Source organism: Malaya genurostris, chromosome 3 (genome assembly GCF_030247185.1).
Source record: "Malaya genurostris strain Urasoe2022 chromosome 3, Malgen_1.1, whole genome shotgun sequence".
In the NCBI taxonomy this organism is placed as follows: domain Eukaryota; kingdom Metazoa; phylum Arthropoda; class Insecta; order Diptera; family Culicidae; genus Malaya; species Malaya genurostris.
The window spans coordinates 84,396,643-84,412,124 of record NC_080572.1 but is presented as its reverse complement, the minus strand read 5'-3'; the positions used below and the strand labels follow the sequence as shown (position 1 = coordinate 84,412,124).

At 38.9% G+C, this 15,482-nt stretch overlaps 1 protein-coding gene across 2 annotated transcripts in view; it reads left to right on the top strand.

Moving 5' to 3' along the window:
• Positions 1-15,482, top strand: part of LOC131436881 (protein gooseberry-neuro-like) — a 110,995-nt gene that overhangs the window by 11,992 nt on the left and 83,521 nt on the right. For both annotated transcript variants that reach the window (XM_058605850.1, XM_058605848.1), the window contains exon 2: positions 9,138-9,451. In XM_058605850.1, coding sequence (XP_058461833.1) covers positions 9,138-9,451 — 314 coding nt within the window. The remainder of the gene's footprint in view (positions 1-9,137; positions 9,452-15,482) is intronic.

Sequence of the window (15,482 nt, the reverse complement as noted above, 5' to 3'; positions counted from 1 at the left end):
TGCCTTGCACTCTTAACCGCAGCAGCGGAACTTTCGCTAAATAAAAAAAAATGGCCACAGTGTCCATTGATATTGCCGGAGCATACGGCTCAGGGGCTGTTCTGTGACGATTTTTGACTCCTCATCCCCCCTTTGTCACAAATTGTCACAGAAGCAAAGACCCCCCACCCTCCTATGTCACATGTCACGAATTCAAAATAAATAAAATTCATCTCAATACATTCTCAATATGTATGACAAACCATACAAATATGAGGGAAAAATCGATTTATTACTGTCATTAGATTAAAAAGTATCCCGGTACTGATCTTCCGTCACACAATGGGTTGTGATTTTGAGCTAAAATGATTCTTGACTTATGTAAGCTCAATCATTGGATGATTCGATAAGCTTTGATGTTAGTGGAGGAAAATACCATATAATCAAGATAAGACATGACATGATCTACGTCTGAAATCGTTGATCTCCCGCCCTTTTTCAAATGGAGTACAATTGAATAAACTGCATCAGAATCAGATTAAAGAAATTCTTATGATATACTATTATCAATGCTAGAAAATCAAATTACTGAAAAAATTGTCAGTGCATAACTTAAGTTAAACCGTTTGAAGGCATCTTTTTCTTTTTTACTCATATTAGGCAAAATTTCTTAATTTCGCTAATTTACTCGCTCCTTCGTGCACTTTTGCTGATCACAATAGAAATAATTTCCTGCATCACTCATTTCCGAATTTACAAGAAGAAGCTTTTACATCAACAAATACACGTTTTCCTATAGAATGTAAACGATCATTGTGGAGATTTTTTCAGGAAATAGGGCAAAGCAGTAATATAATCAGGTATTTCAAAAATGCGCTCATTGTAAATATTGGACGTAACATTCCAACAACCCTTCCCCCTCCCCCTGTCACAAAAGGTCACGTTTTATGAAACACCCCCCTCCCCCTTGCGGCGTGACGTCTTTTATGGACAGCCCCTCAGTACTCATCAAAGAACTGTGTGTAAAAATGCAAAGATTCGGTATTCCGTCATGCCTAGTAGATTTTCTACTAAATCTGCTATAAAAAAAATGTATTTTGATTTGAATAACTCGGTAAAATCGATTCGTATCAGTTTTTTCGGGTTACCCCAAGGTTCAAGCCTTAGCCCTTTCCTGTTCAATCTGTACACCAGTGACGTGGAGAAGTCAGTAGCAAGTAAATGTGTGTTGACTCAATATGCCGATGACTTTGTGATCGAGATAACCGGCCAGGATAGAGAGCTAATGAGAACGAAACTACAATCCTCTTTGGATGGAATAGTACAATGGGGAGAAATAAACGGGTTTAAATTTCCGGCTACAAAAACAGAACTATTAGTATTTTCTAGAAAAAGGACAACCCCTAATATCAATTTGAAAATGTACGGCATGCAAATTAAAATGGTCTTTGGATATAAATATTTAGGTTTATGTTTTTTTTTATTCAATATTGCAATATAATTTTAGGCACACTGCTTAAGCTCTAAGATGCCTAGGTTATTTTCCAATCTTAATTAACGACTAACTTAAAACTAGAATAGTATCATTAGTTTGCCAAAATAGGTTCATAAATCTAATGCATCGGTTCATCATTATAGACCGGATTTTACATTTCGTCAACAAAAGCTATTTAAAATGACTAACCTTTATAATCGCCCATCGCGACAATATTTAAGAAACAAATCGTGGACGGATTATTTATTAATTTCCTACACAAATGAATATATTAGAATTTGCAGCAATTATCTACTAAAAGTAAATTTAGTAATTTATGTGCAGCCACGTGCTTTATTGTTGTTTTCGACCAACAACTCAGTAATTTAAATAAACTATTAGCAAAATCCATCAAATCGACAAAACAAAAACACTCACTGATACAGGCCCTCATTTAGCACGCAATCATTGCAAATAAACCCACAAACATCGGCAATATCTGCTCCATCTGTCGCTGGTTGGACGACCGACTGACCGAGGAAGAGCAAGAAAAGATGTCAAAGAAAGTCTTCTCGGTGATTAGCAGTTTCGATTGGTCGCAATCTTCAGCTGCTTTCACGCCCGTAAATTTTCATTTATCCTGGAAATGCCTCCGCTTAAAGAGACGAAATCCCGTCAATCCATCTATCTGTCTCTTCAACCGAACCATTCGAACGGATCACGACGTTGTTCGGTCATTCCAGAAGCGACGGCAAGCGGGTCCAAAACTAGAGCCGTTCGTTTCGATGCATCAAAAAAAAATGAAAACATCTGGTTCTTGGCGTGAAAAATTTCGATTTTCCGGGGGTTCCATTTCGGTTGGTGTTCGATTTTTGGCTATTAAAATTTTATTCATCGGAATTCAGGTATGGCTAATTTCGAGCATATGGCCATGTCTCGTTGTCCCGTGGACGATCTCTTCGTAGGACAAGCGGGGTAGGTGGATCCACGGCAAAGGACCTCCGAAGGATGGAATTCGACTCGCCTATCGGCTGTTCTTTCTGGTGGTATCGTTCCGTATACCGTTTTCTGATACGCTTAATTTGCCCGCACCGACCGAACCGACGCAGCCAATCCGGAGTCACCGGTCGTCTACGGACGGGAAACGTGCAGCGACGAACCCGGGCAACCTTCCGTGTTTTTCCTTTCGATCCAATGGCAGGAATGTGCGTGTGTGGGCTTCAGAGAACCGCTCCGAACTATGCATTTCGGGTGTGGTGGTGGCACAGGAGAAAAGAGGGGAACGTGTAATGCTAAACATAACAAAAGGCTTTTTGTGTTCTATTAGCCTGGCTCGGGATCTGCTAATTTTCTTAGCCAGCAGGCTGCCTTTGTTTCCGTAGCGCTGCCGTTGAAAAATTGTTCATTTGTTGTATGCATACAAATGTGGCACGAGGTTCATCAGCGTAGGTGATAGGCGTAGAGGTGTTACTATGCTAGTTATGCCAACCGGTTTTGCCATGTATTCCGATGTTTCCGTACCAGAACTGAAACGTTCGAAAATACTTAACGAAGGTTGAAATTATAGTTTGGAAAATTGAGTGATATATATTAGGCAATTTACGATAATTGTGGATGTTGGTAAAAAAAATAGATAATTACAAGCGTTCAATTATATGGTGGGATGCCATACTGTATATTTATTTTTGACGGGAGCATGATTGACTTTTTGAATGATGGGAAGCAGTCAACAGCTTGTATTTGTAACCAGAAGGGATGAACCTATCGAAAGTAAATCTTTCTACGCAAACAGCTGAATCAGGGGTGAAAAAGAGAAATTTTGTTGATTCACAGTGAATAAAAATAGTCAGCATAATCTTTTCATATCACATATTTATTGTAGATATTATAAAGAATTTTGAAACGAATGATTTTTGATAAGATAAATTTTAGTTTTTCTTAAAGTTTAAAAATGTCTTCATCGTTATCAGTATCACTGTCTGATTACCGGAATCAACATTTCAACAAAGTTAGCCCCGTTTTAATGCTACTCTGTGTTAATTAAACAGGTTTGAAGTTCAAATGGCTGTCACTTATGGTTCCAGTGATATAATGGTATAAGTGACGTAAACGTCAAAACTGATTACCGCTCAATTTTCTCGAATATGGATTATCCGATATTAATCATTTCATGTTTCGTGATGTATTTGAAATTTACTCAATGATACCGTCGTGGTGGAGTAATATCATCAATAAAAGCAGCTGATAATATTATCATACATGCATGAATAATGGGAGCGGGTCATTTCGCCGAAAGGGTCATTTTGCTGAAAGGGTTGTCTTTATTTTAAATCAATTCCAATTACGATTTTAAGACGATTTCAGGATTCGTCGAAATGACTCTTTCGGCAAAATGGCTTTCGTCGAAATGGCATTCGGCGAAATGGCCAATTCGGCGAAATGTCATTAAGCGAGATAACCCTTTCGTCGAAATGGCTTTCGGCGAAACGGCTTTTGGCGAAATGGCTTTCGGCGAAATGGCTTTCGGCGAAATGGCTTTCGGCGAAACGGCTTTCGGTGAAATGGCTTTCGGCGAATCCTGAATAATAATTATAATGATAAGAAAAACATGTCCAATCACAAAGCGCTTGAAACTTGAAGCTTCTGTGTATGATAGAAGTAACAGAAGTGCAGGATTTTGCCATGCCATTTCAAACGCACCAACGCACAGTGATGCCTCTCCATACAAAAGTTGGCAAAACCATAAATACGTCGATAAACGTTAGCTGGAGGATTATTTATTGATAATTAGAGGTCTCTGAATATTTTAAATGAATTAACTTGTGTATTTTTATTTGTTTCGTGATTGATTAGGAGCTTTCACTAATGTTTCAAATAATGATTAAACCTGTGAGAAAAAAAACCGCTTTACTAATAATAGTGGATTTTTATTATGTTAAAGTATCTTATTGAACTATGTAAAGTGAAAAATGGCGAAAAAATGACGCTGAGCAAAGATGCATAATGTTGTTTTCGTGGATCAAATTTGGGAATTTTTATATGGACTAAAAGAAAGTCCCGGACAATAGAAAAAGTGCATGGGGTGGGATCAACTGGGCGCTATTTATTATGAGCTATTCAAATTAGGTGATACCATCACTGGTGTCCATATACATATTCCACTTGCTGCGTTTGGACAGAGCTTTGTATGAAAAGCGGACGCAATATGAAGATTTTCATGGTATAGTATTTTTGCTTCACGACAATGCAAGACTCCCTGTTTTGAAAGTTGTAAAAGCTTTTAATTTGTAATCGCTACAATGAAAATTTCTGCCCCAGCCGCCATTTTTTATCAGACATTGTTCCATACGATTGCCATTTGCTCCAATCCATGGCGCATAACTTGTCAGGTCAGTTTCAAAAACTACGACACCACTAAAAATTGGATCGATTTATACGTTTGGAAAAGGAATTTTTGAAACGTGGTATCCGAGTCTTTGTAAAACGGTACTGCAATGATACTCTAACTAAAAAACATGAAACTTAGCAGAAAAAACGCTACTAATTTATTCCAACGCCTGATATATTATAAATAGATTTATATAACGACATTTATATAGGTGTTTTATGTTATGTATGTTATAAATGTTCTGAATTTATTAGCCGTTTATTTAAATGTTACTCGCACCGACTTCGTTTACAAAAGTTTAGCCCTTGCCTTTGTGATTTTTATTGTCGACCCCGCCAACAATTGAAAATAACCTTCAAAGTGCAGAGATGTGCAGGATCGCATAGTGATTTATGAAAAGTAGAGAAAAAATGCTATAAAATCAAATACTAATGAACAGTGGCAGCCCTTTCCTACCTATATAGAACTCTAATCGCAAAATATCATCATTCCGCCATATAATTTGTATGGAAGGATGAAAAGAAAATTTACAATACCCTATCTTTGACAGGATATGTAGAGATTATTTCTTATTCAAAAATTTTCATACTTTAACGCCGCGTCAAATGCTGCGCTCTTGTTACTTCCTAAAATCAAATTCATGTCAAATAGCGTTTTATTAAGTTTAACCTAATTAGTGTATGAACATCATCATCAGCATCAACCAGCAGCTGTAAGTAAAACAAAGTCTTTAGTCGCTATAATCACTATTTGGTGTGGTATATTTTTTAGTAGTTTGGCGTAGCGCAGGCCCGTGCGCAGGAATCATTCAAGGGGGGAGGGAGGTGTGTGTGTGTGTGAGGAGGGGGGGGGGGTTGGTTCAAAAGGTGGGGAAGGCGCTCATTGATATGCGTTATCTCTAGTTAAAAATTCCTGTAGAACCCCTCATCAATCGGCACTCATGTCTGATCTTGCTCATATGCGATTTTCTTCAACTATGCTCAGAGCTGATCGAAAATCAAAGTCCTGGCATTACATTCCTTTCGTGGAATTTAACCTTTCTGTTTCAACAGATTTCAACAGCAGCCGATTCATTGCATACAGAAGCATTGCATGGCTAGTGCTACGATCCTACTGACACTAAGTATCCTTCCAGGTCGAGGCTCGAACATGCGACAACTGGCTTGTGCATTGAACCTCCAACCCGGGCTATCGTCCAGTGATTTGATCTCACAGGAATCAGTGAAATAGTAGCTCAAAATCACTACCGATTATGTGTGACGAAAGATCGATGTGATTCAAAGATCACCGATCAACTGATCTTAAAAGGATTAGATCAGTAGTGATCTTTATTGGGAAAGATCACAAGCGATCATCTTTGCTAGTGATTATGATTTGGTGTTTTTTTTCTTGATTTATCCAGACCTGATTCAAGAATATCTTCGAAGTTAGCAGTTTCACTGATAGATTCTTAGCAGAACTTTCTATCAAATGAGCATAACAATCAAACTAATAATTTTTGAACAAATTCCAGATTTTGTTTATTCATTCGACATAGAAGGTAAATTGAAATGTATGTGTGACACCAGTTTTGAAGATTTATAACCTTTTTGTGTTCATTTATATGCCAGTTTTATTTTTGCCTTTCTCATATAAAAAGGTTATGCAATCACTGTGAAAACCGACTTTTGAACCGAGGCCCGGAGGGCCGAGTGTCATATACCATTCGACTCAGTTCGTCGAGTACGCAAAATGTCTGTGTTGTGTGTGTGTGTGTGTGTGTGTGTGTGTGTGTGTGTGTGTGTGTGTGTGTGTGTGTGTGTGTGTGTGTGTGTGTGTGTGTGTGTGTGTGTGTGTGTGTGTGCGCGCGTGCGTGTGTGTGTGTGTGTGTGTGTGGGTGTGTGTGTGTGTGTGTGTGTGTGTGTGTGTGTGTGTGGGTGTGTGGGTGTGTGTGGTGGGGGGGGGGTGTATGTGGGTGTGTATGTGCGTATGTGTGTATGTAACGTTTTTTTGCACTAACTTTTCTCGGAGATGGCTGAACCGATTTTCACAAACTTAGATTCAAATGAAAGGTCACATACAAAATTCCTAAATATTATTTGGATCCGACTTCCGGTTCGGGAGTTATGGGGTAAAATGTGCAAAAATAAGAAAATATGTGTTCTAACTTTTCTCATAGATGGCGCGACCGATTTTCACCGATTTAGATTCAAATGAAAGGTCCTGTGGTCCCATGCGTAATTCCTGAATTTCATGCGGATCCGACTTCCGGATCCGGAAATATAGGGTAAAGTGTGTTAAAAATTGTATACCATCACTTAAAATGGGGAAAAACTTTAAAAAAAATTCTAAATCGACCTCAAATCTTTTCCAATTGATAGTTTTTATCAGTAGACGGTCAAACAAACCGATTTCGGTTATTCTCTTGAGAATCAAAGAAAATTATTTTGAAGAATACTACAGTATTATATATGATAGTATGAATGATATGAGAAAGGCTTCATTACACCACTAGGTGGATTAAAACAGTTTTTTTTTGTGAAGTCTTTCTGATCCGAAGAGTTGAATAACCATGAGGTTAAAAGCCTCATAATTGTGGAAATGCAGAATCGGAAGTAGAATCTGAATAAAATTAAATTCATAATAACTTTGTTTTGAATCAGAAAAAAAGTCTGCGGCTCAAATGGAATTTTCATTTTAAAATTCTCGCGCTTGTCCAATCGGTAAACTTTTATTCTCTCAACGTTGGCAACACTTTTATACACATTCTGTCAAATTTTGACGCATATCGTACGATTAGTTTTTGTTTGGCGTCTATACAAAGAAGTCATCAGTTAAAATGTGTTCGGCTGATCCATAATAGATGCCCAACAACACAGCAATCTCTCTAATCGGTACAGAATGATTTTGCAACACGATTTGCTTCGCCAATTCAATGTTTTCTTCAGTAACAGATGTTGTTGGGCGGCCAGGGATCTCATCAAGCTTGTACGACCACCTTTGAAGCGTTTATACCACTCGTATGTCTGTGTTTTTCCTAGACACGATTCACCAAAGGCTTTTTCTAACATTTTCAGCGTTTCGGAACACTTAAATCCATTTGCAATACAAAATTTGATGCACGCACGTTGTTCTAAATTTTCATCCATTATAAAAATCGCCACACGAAATTTTTTTAACTTCTTTGTATAGACGCCAAACAAAAACTAATCGTACGATATGCGTCAAAATTTGACAGAATGTGTATAAAAGTGTTGCCAACGTTGAGAGAATAAAAGTTTGCCGATTGGACAAGCGCGGGAATTTTAAAATGAAAATTCCGGTTATTTTTGGTCATAAGGTATTCTAGTTAACATGAATGAAACATTAATTTCCAAAGCTTTTTATCAAAAAATCTCTGCGTGTTTTACTACTTGAAACATATCAGATTTCAAAAAGTGATTGAGCGTTATATGAACGTCTGCTAAGTTCAACTTATCGTTGAATCCCCCTTTAATTAGTTTTGAATACGACCATTAATGGTCATTCACCGGGTGATTAACGTGTAAAAAATTACTCCAACTCTCGATATTATCAAGTTTGAAAAGTTTAAAATAATTAAAATTATTACGTGATTATTTTCTCTTTATTCTAGATCATAATTTGAATTATGACCACACAAACAATTTTTAATAAATTTTAAGGTGGTGTTAAGCAAGATCGCATCAAGATTTTCAAGAAGTAGGTAAACAAGCTTTAGAATGATGGAATAGTTACAGATACTTTTACCCGCTTCTGAAAACCTAATTATTTCCAATATTGTGCCGTACGCCAAGGAAAGTAATTAAACAAATTTCAGAAAACACAACTGCCTAAAAATGTAGGGTTTAATATTCTTATAAAATTGCATAAATGTTATTAAACTTGACCACTCGTACCTCGCTTTTGGCTAAATGCGAGCGAACGAAGCGTTGTACATTCATTTCTGTTCATGATTGTCTTCTGAGAATGAGAACAAATTTGCCTCAGCGCAATAAAAAGAGCGCGTATGCATAAGGTCTGCTTCTACTCTGTGTAATATGCAGTTCCCGATTTTAAAAAAATAATCGTAATTTTAGTTTTGTTACTCAATTTTTCAATTCACGGTGTTCGGTTTTTTGATTCACAATCGAAAATCTTGATTCACAATTTCGTCCCCAAAATGGGGTTATTTCCACCTCTGAGCTGAATATCAACCGCTGTATATTTGCCGAGATAACGAGCCAATTGTTTTGATTACTTTAGTATATTTTAAATATCTAGCTAACATCAACCAACATTTACCCACTTCTTCCGCAGGCCAAGGTCGCGTCAACCAGCTCGGGGGCGTTTTCATCAATGGCCGCCCGCTGCCGAATCACATCCGGCTGAAAATCGTGGAAATGGCGGCCGCCGGCGTGCGGCCATGTGTGATCTCCCGCCAGCTGCGAGTTTCCCATGGTTGCGTGTCGAAGATACTGAACCGCTACCAGGAAACCGGTTCGATTCGTCCCGGCGTAATCGGTGGCTCGAAACCGAAGGTGGCCACACCGGAAGTGGAAACACGCATCGAAGAGATGAAGAAGATGAATCCGGGCATCTTCAGCTGGGAGATCCGGGAGAAGTTAATTAAGGTGAGTGCAGGAAAGTGTGTGAGTGCGTGTGGGTTTCTGGTTTTCGGGTAGTGATTGGATTTAATGCTGCCACGGGTGATACAAATGGGATGGGATTGTTTATAGGAGGAGGAGGTGAAATGAATTTCAATGCCATATCATTGTTGATGAGTGCATTCAGATAGGTAAATAATTTTCAGCATTCTTTTATACATACAAGAAGCTTTCAGGCTTCCAAGTGTCACATGTTACCGAACAGGAATTGTATCTTTAGACATTTATTTCAACTAAGCAATCTTAAAACTCGACTTACAATCTTAGGAAAACAGCTAATGTTGAAAAACCGCAAAAGCGCCTTTCTTCGCTAACCCTGAATCTCCGTGGAAAAACGTAATTTTAGTTAAAAAAAATGTACTAACACATGGACTGAAAGTCCCGGGCCTACCAAAAGAGAACACGATTTGGGGGACGGGTATAGTGTGATGGGTAAGTCCATGCCTTTCACGCAGCCCGCCTGGGTTCGATTCCCAACCCCGCACATAGGGTCAGAAAGTTTTTCTGATCCGAAGAGGCGAATGACCTTAAGGTTAAAACCTCTATAATCGAAAAAAAAAGAACACGATTTTTCGGTTCAAAATTAACTTTGTTCATCAACTTAATCTCCATCAAGAGCAACGCAATCATTCCAGCGCCGCTCTAACATTTCAATACGATTTATCTTTTGCCTCAGAATAGGCCACAGTTTTAGCGTTAACCTCTTCATTCGTGCGAAATTGCTTACCGACGAGCATTTTTTCAGGTCTACAAACAACCAGTAGTCGCTGGGATCCAAATCTGGCGATTGCGGTGGTTGTGGGAGTAATTCGAAGTTCAATTCATTAAGTTATGCCATTGGTTTGATTGACTTGTGACACGGTGCGTTGTCTTGGTGAAGCAAAATGTTTTCTGTGTCATATGCGGTCGTTTCTTTGCACTTTCAGCCTTCAAATGCTCCAATAACATTATATATTGTTGTGCTTTCGTGTGAGGTCCACTCAGATGACGATCGTTTTGATTCCGGAGTGAAGTGATGAATCCATGTTTCATCCATTGTCACATATCGACGAAAAAATTCCGGTTTGCTAGGTACATGGCCAAACACTGCTCAGAATCATCAACACGTTCTCCTGTTTTGTCAACTGTGAGAAAACGCGCCACCCACTTTGAACAGAGTTTTCTCATAGTCAATTTCTCATGCAATATAAGTCCAACACGTTCTTTTTTGATATCTTTACGATGTCAGATAAATTCACGCAACTTCACCTCTCGATACTTCAAAACGATTTTGTGGATTTTTCATGTTTTCTGGTGTTACCGCCTCATTTGGACGATTGGATTTTTCATGTTTTCTAGTGTTACCGCCTCATTTGGACGTCCACTGCGTTCTGCATCATCGGTGTCTCTACGACCACGTTTGAAGTCAGCAAACCAACATTTCATTGTTGTTTCTGATGGAGCAGAGTCTCCATAGCACTTTTCGAGCCATTCCTTTGCTTGTATGGTATTTTTCCCCATCATGAAGTAATGTAGAATTACACACGAATTTGTTTTGACCCATTGTTCTGAGAATAATAAAACTAGCGTCACTCTTAGCACAATAACTCACAAAATATTGAATGAAATATTTTGAAAGCTGTCTTTAAAATGATAGTATTAACTAACTAACAATAAAACTAGCGCCATATTTTGAAAGTATACCTTGTAAAAATATGTAATATATCTATTTCATTTTGAAAATGAAACACAAAAAAAGACTACTTCTAAAAAAAAAAGCATAATCGCCGAACATTGAACAAATTAGTTTTTAATATCATGAATTAATATTAATGTTCATATGTGGATTCAATTATTAGTTGCAACTGATTCCACATATGAACACACGCACTTATTTACATCGCTTAGTCTTGCACTGAAGAAAAATAGCTACTTTGATGAATCGCCGAATTTCGGATGTTTGAAAACAGTTTACTGATGGCGTTTTCGTTTTTAATTTGCACTACACCGGTGCAGTGCTACACTGAGTCATGAATAAACAAACAAAAATGACGAAAACATAAACAGTAACCATTGACTACAACAAACGATTCCATTGCACAGCACTACACCAAACTTTTAATGAGTGCTACACCAGTGCTTTCGGGGCAGAAAAAGTGTAGCACTGGTGTAGTGCAATTGGCAAAAACGAACGGTTTCAGTGCAGCTTTCGCTACACCGGTGTAGTGCAATTTAAACACGAAAACGACATGAGATTCGGGTAAGTTGCATTAATTTGTAAATATCGTTAATATGCTGATTTCGATGAAACGACCAATTGCTGGTAAACACGGTAATTTGCATAACCGAATATTTGTATAACATTTTCAATTGCCGAGAAATCGGAAATAATAAACCGAATATTTTGGAAAAAAAAACTATCGGCTATCTTAGCCAAAATTTCATGTCTAAATATCTCGAGAAAGGCTGCTCCTAGAAGAAAAGTCATTGTATGCAAATTTATTCCTTTTTTTATTCAATAACATATATGTTATTAAGGCACACTGCGTTAAGCTAAAAGATGCCGAGGGAATTTTTTAACTACTTAAAATTAGAGTAAATTAGTATCTTCAATTTCATGATCATATTTTCCAACTAGTCATCGGTAGAGGCTGGTCGGATGGAACTTGTATGCTGTATTGGTGACGTTAGTGCCTGGTGATGTTGGTACGCATCGATGGTGGTCGCATTCTTCGTGTGGATCCGCGGGAAACATCCCCGGGCAACGAGAATCCGGCGGGCCTGTTGATAGTCGACTGGGGCGGCCCTCCGTCGTGGTGAATTTGGCGGAAAAGATGGAGTGAAACAGAGAGAAATAAATGTTGTTGAAAAAAGGGGTAAGAAAGCGAAATTACTTAGGTTAGCGAAAAGTTCTAATTAGTTCACGTCGTGATAGTGAAGAGACGAAAGAAGGGGGAGCAAAAAAAATAGTGCCAGTACAAAGATCTTGTTAGTTCCGAAGAAGATGGTGAAAAATGTTAATTTAAATATCATCAGAGGATAGCAAAACACAGATCAGACTTGTAAGTTGATCATTTTTATGAACTGATACAAGAGTGACATATAGGGAAGGTCTCGATGGGCCAAAACGTCTCGTACTGGAACCTCGGATGATATATCTCGGACCCGAAGGAAGTCTATTAGCTGCGATCTGGCGCCACAATACTCGGTACATGCCCAGACAATATGTTCAATGTCGTGATAACTCTTATCGCAAGTGCAGAGACCTCTCTCCACGAGGCCGATACGCCGGAGGTGTGCATTCAAGATGTCGAGATATCACACGAATGAAATCCCGACCCACATTCATCCCTCTGAACCAAGGTTTCGTCGATACCTTGTGGATAATGGAATGTAACCATCGTCCCAGCTCCCTATTATTCCATGAAGTTTGCCAACTTTCGAGCGTCCTTCGACGAGATATACTGAAAAATTCGTTGAAGCTAATTAGTCTTTCATAAATTTAACCATCTAATGCGCCCGCTTTGGCCAATGAGTCGGCCTTTTCGTTGCCCGGAATGGAACAATGCGAAGGGACACAGACTAACGATATTGAATAAGACCGTTCAGATAAAGTTCGCAAGTGTTCCCGTATTTTCCCCAGGAAATATGGGGGATACTTTCCTGGCTTCATTACCCGGAGAGCTTCTATTGAGCTTAGACTGTCCGTGACAATGAAGTAATGGTCTTTGGGCAAGGTTTCAATGATCTCAAGGGTGTACTGAATAGCAGCTAATTCTGCGACGTAAACTGAAGCCGGATCACTGAGTTTGTAAGAAGCGGTGATGTTTTGATTGAAGATGCCGAAGCCCGTGTACCCGTTGAGATTTGATCCGTCAGTGTAGAACATCTTTTCACAGTCGACTGCTCTAAACTTATTGTAAAAAACATTAGGGGTCACTTGAGGGCGTATGTGATCCGGAATTCCACGGATTAATATTCTGAGCCATGTAATCAAAATACAAGGACATAAAACGGGTTTGAGAATTAAGCTCGACAAGCCTTTCGAAGTTTTCAATCACCATCGGATTCAAGATATCGCAATCGATGTGAGAGATCCCAGAATCGGTTTTTCAACGGTAAGACGCCCACCAGAACTTCGAAACTCATCGTATGAGTCGACTGCATGCAATCTAAGGCAATACGCAAACAACGATACTGAATTCTTTCTAGCTTGATAAAATGGATGCCGCGGATTGGAAGCAGAAACATCCGTATTCCATCACGGACAATATCGTTGTTTGGTACAGCCTGATCAGGTCTCCTAGGTGGGCACCCCACCATGATCCAGTTATTGTACGAAGAAAAATGATTCTCTGTTGGCATTTTTGTTTCAGATACCTAATATGACATCCCCAGGTGCCTTTAGAGTCAAACCAGACTACGAGATATTTAAATGTGAAGACCTGAGCTATGGTTTCACCCCTTAGTTGAAGCTGTAACAGTTCGGCTGAAAAGTACGTATCGTTTAATAGAAACACACATTTTTTTGCCAAAATTCGTTTTTATTATTCAACATAATTGCCATCAGAGACGATACAGCGATTATAGCGATCTTCCAACTTTTCGATACCATTTTTGTGGTACGATTTGTCCTTTGCCTCAAAATAGGCCTCAGTTTCAGCGATTACCTCTTCATTGCTTCTAAATTTTTTACCAGCGAGCATTATCTTGGGGTCTGAGAATAGGAAAAAGTAACTGGGGGCCAAATCTGGAGAATACGGTGGATGAGGGAGCAATTCAACAGCTTCAAACACTGCTCAGAATCATCAATTCGTTGTTGTTTTTGATCGATTGTGAGCTCACGCCTCACCCATTTTGCACAAAGCTTTCTCATATCCAAATATTCGTGAATAATATGTCCAACACGTTCCTTTGATATCTTTAGGGTGTCAGCTATCTCGATCAATTTCACTTTACGGTCATTGAAAATCATTTTGTGGATTTTTTTCACGTTTTTATCGATAACAGCCTCTTTTGGACGTCCACTGCGTTCATCGTCTTCGGTGCTCATATGACCAGTACGAAATTTTGCAAACCACTTACGAATTGTTGCTTCGCCCGGTGCAGAGTCTGGATAACACTCATCAAGCAATTTTTTGGTATCGGCGGCACTTTTTTTCATCAAAAAGTAGTGTTTCATCAACACACGAAATTCCTTTTTCTCCATTTTTTCCACAATAACAAAAGTAGCTTCACTCAAAATTCAATATCTCACAAACTAATAATCAGACAGCTGTCAAATTTATACACGTATCTTTTGAAGGTTGGTACTAACTGAAAATGGTATGGATTTAATTCTAGTGGCGCCCTCTCATAGAAACGATACGAACTTTTCAGCCGATCTGTTAGTTGTGCTGGTTCTCGCTTCCTTGAAAATACAACCAGCTCAGTTTTCTCCGTAGAGAAATCGATACCCATTTGAAGAGCCCATGTCGACAAGTTGTCGAGAGTATCTTGTAACGGTCCTTGGAGATCGGCAGCTTTAGGTCCTATAATAGACACAACATTGTCGTCGACAAGTTGCCTTAGCGTGCAAGGTGTGTTGATACATTCATTGATATCATTCACGTAAAAATTGTATAAAAGGGGGCTTAAACATGAGCCCTCAGGAGACCCATGTGACTGAATCGTATTGTCGACAAATCACCATGCGCGAAATACATGGCAATCGTTCGTTCCTTTACCCCTGCGGAAACCAAATTGTGTATCTGAAAGCAAATTATTAGTTTCGACCCAGTTGTCTAGACGGAAGAGAATCATTTTTTCGAACAACTTCCGGATACAGGAAAGCATAGCTATCGGCCGATACGAATTGTGATCGGAGGCTGGTTTCCCAGGTTTTAGAATGGCGATAACTCTCACTTGTCTCCAGCCGTGTGGAATAATATTACCCTCGAGGAACTTGTTGAATAAATTCAACAAGCGCCTTTTGGCAGAGTCAGGCAGATTTTTCAACAAGTTGAATTTAATTCTGTCT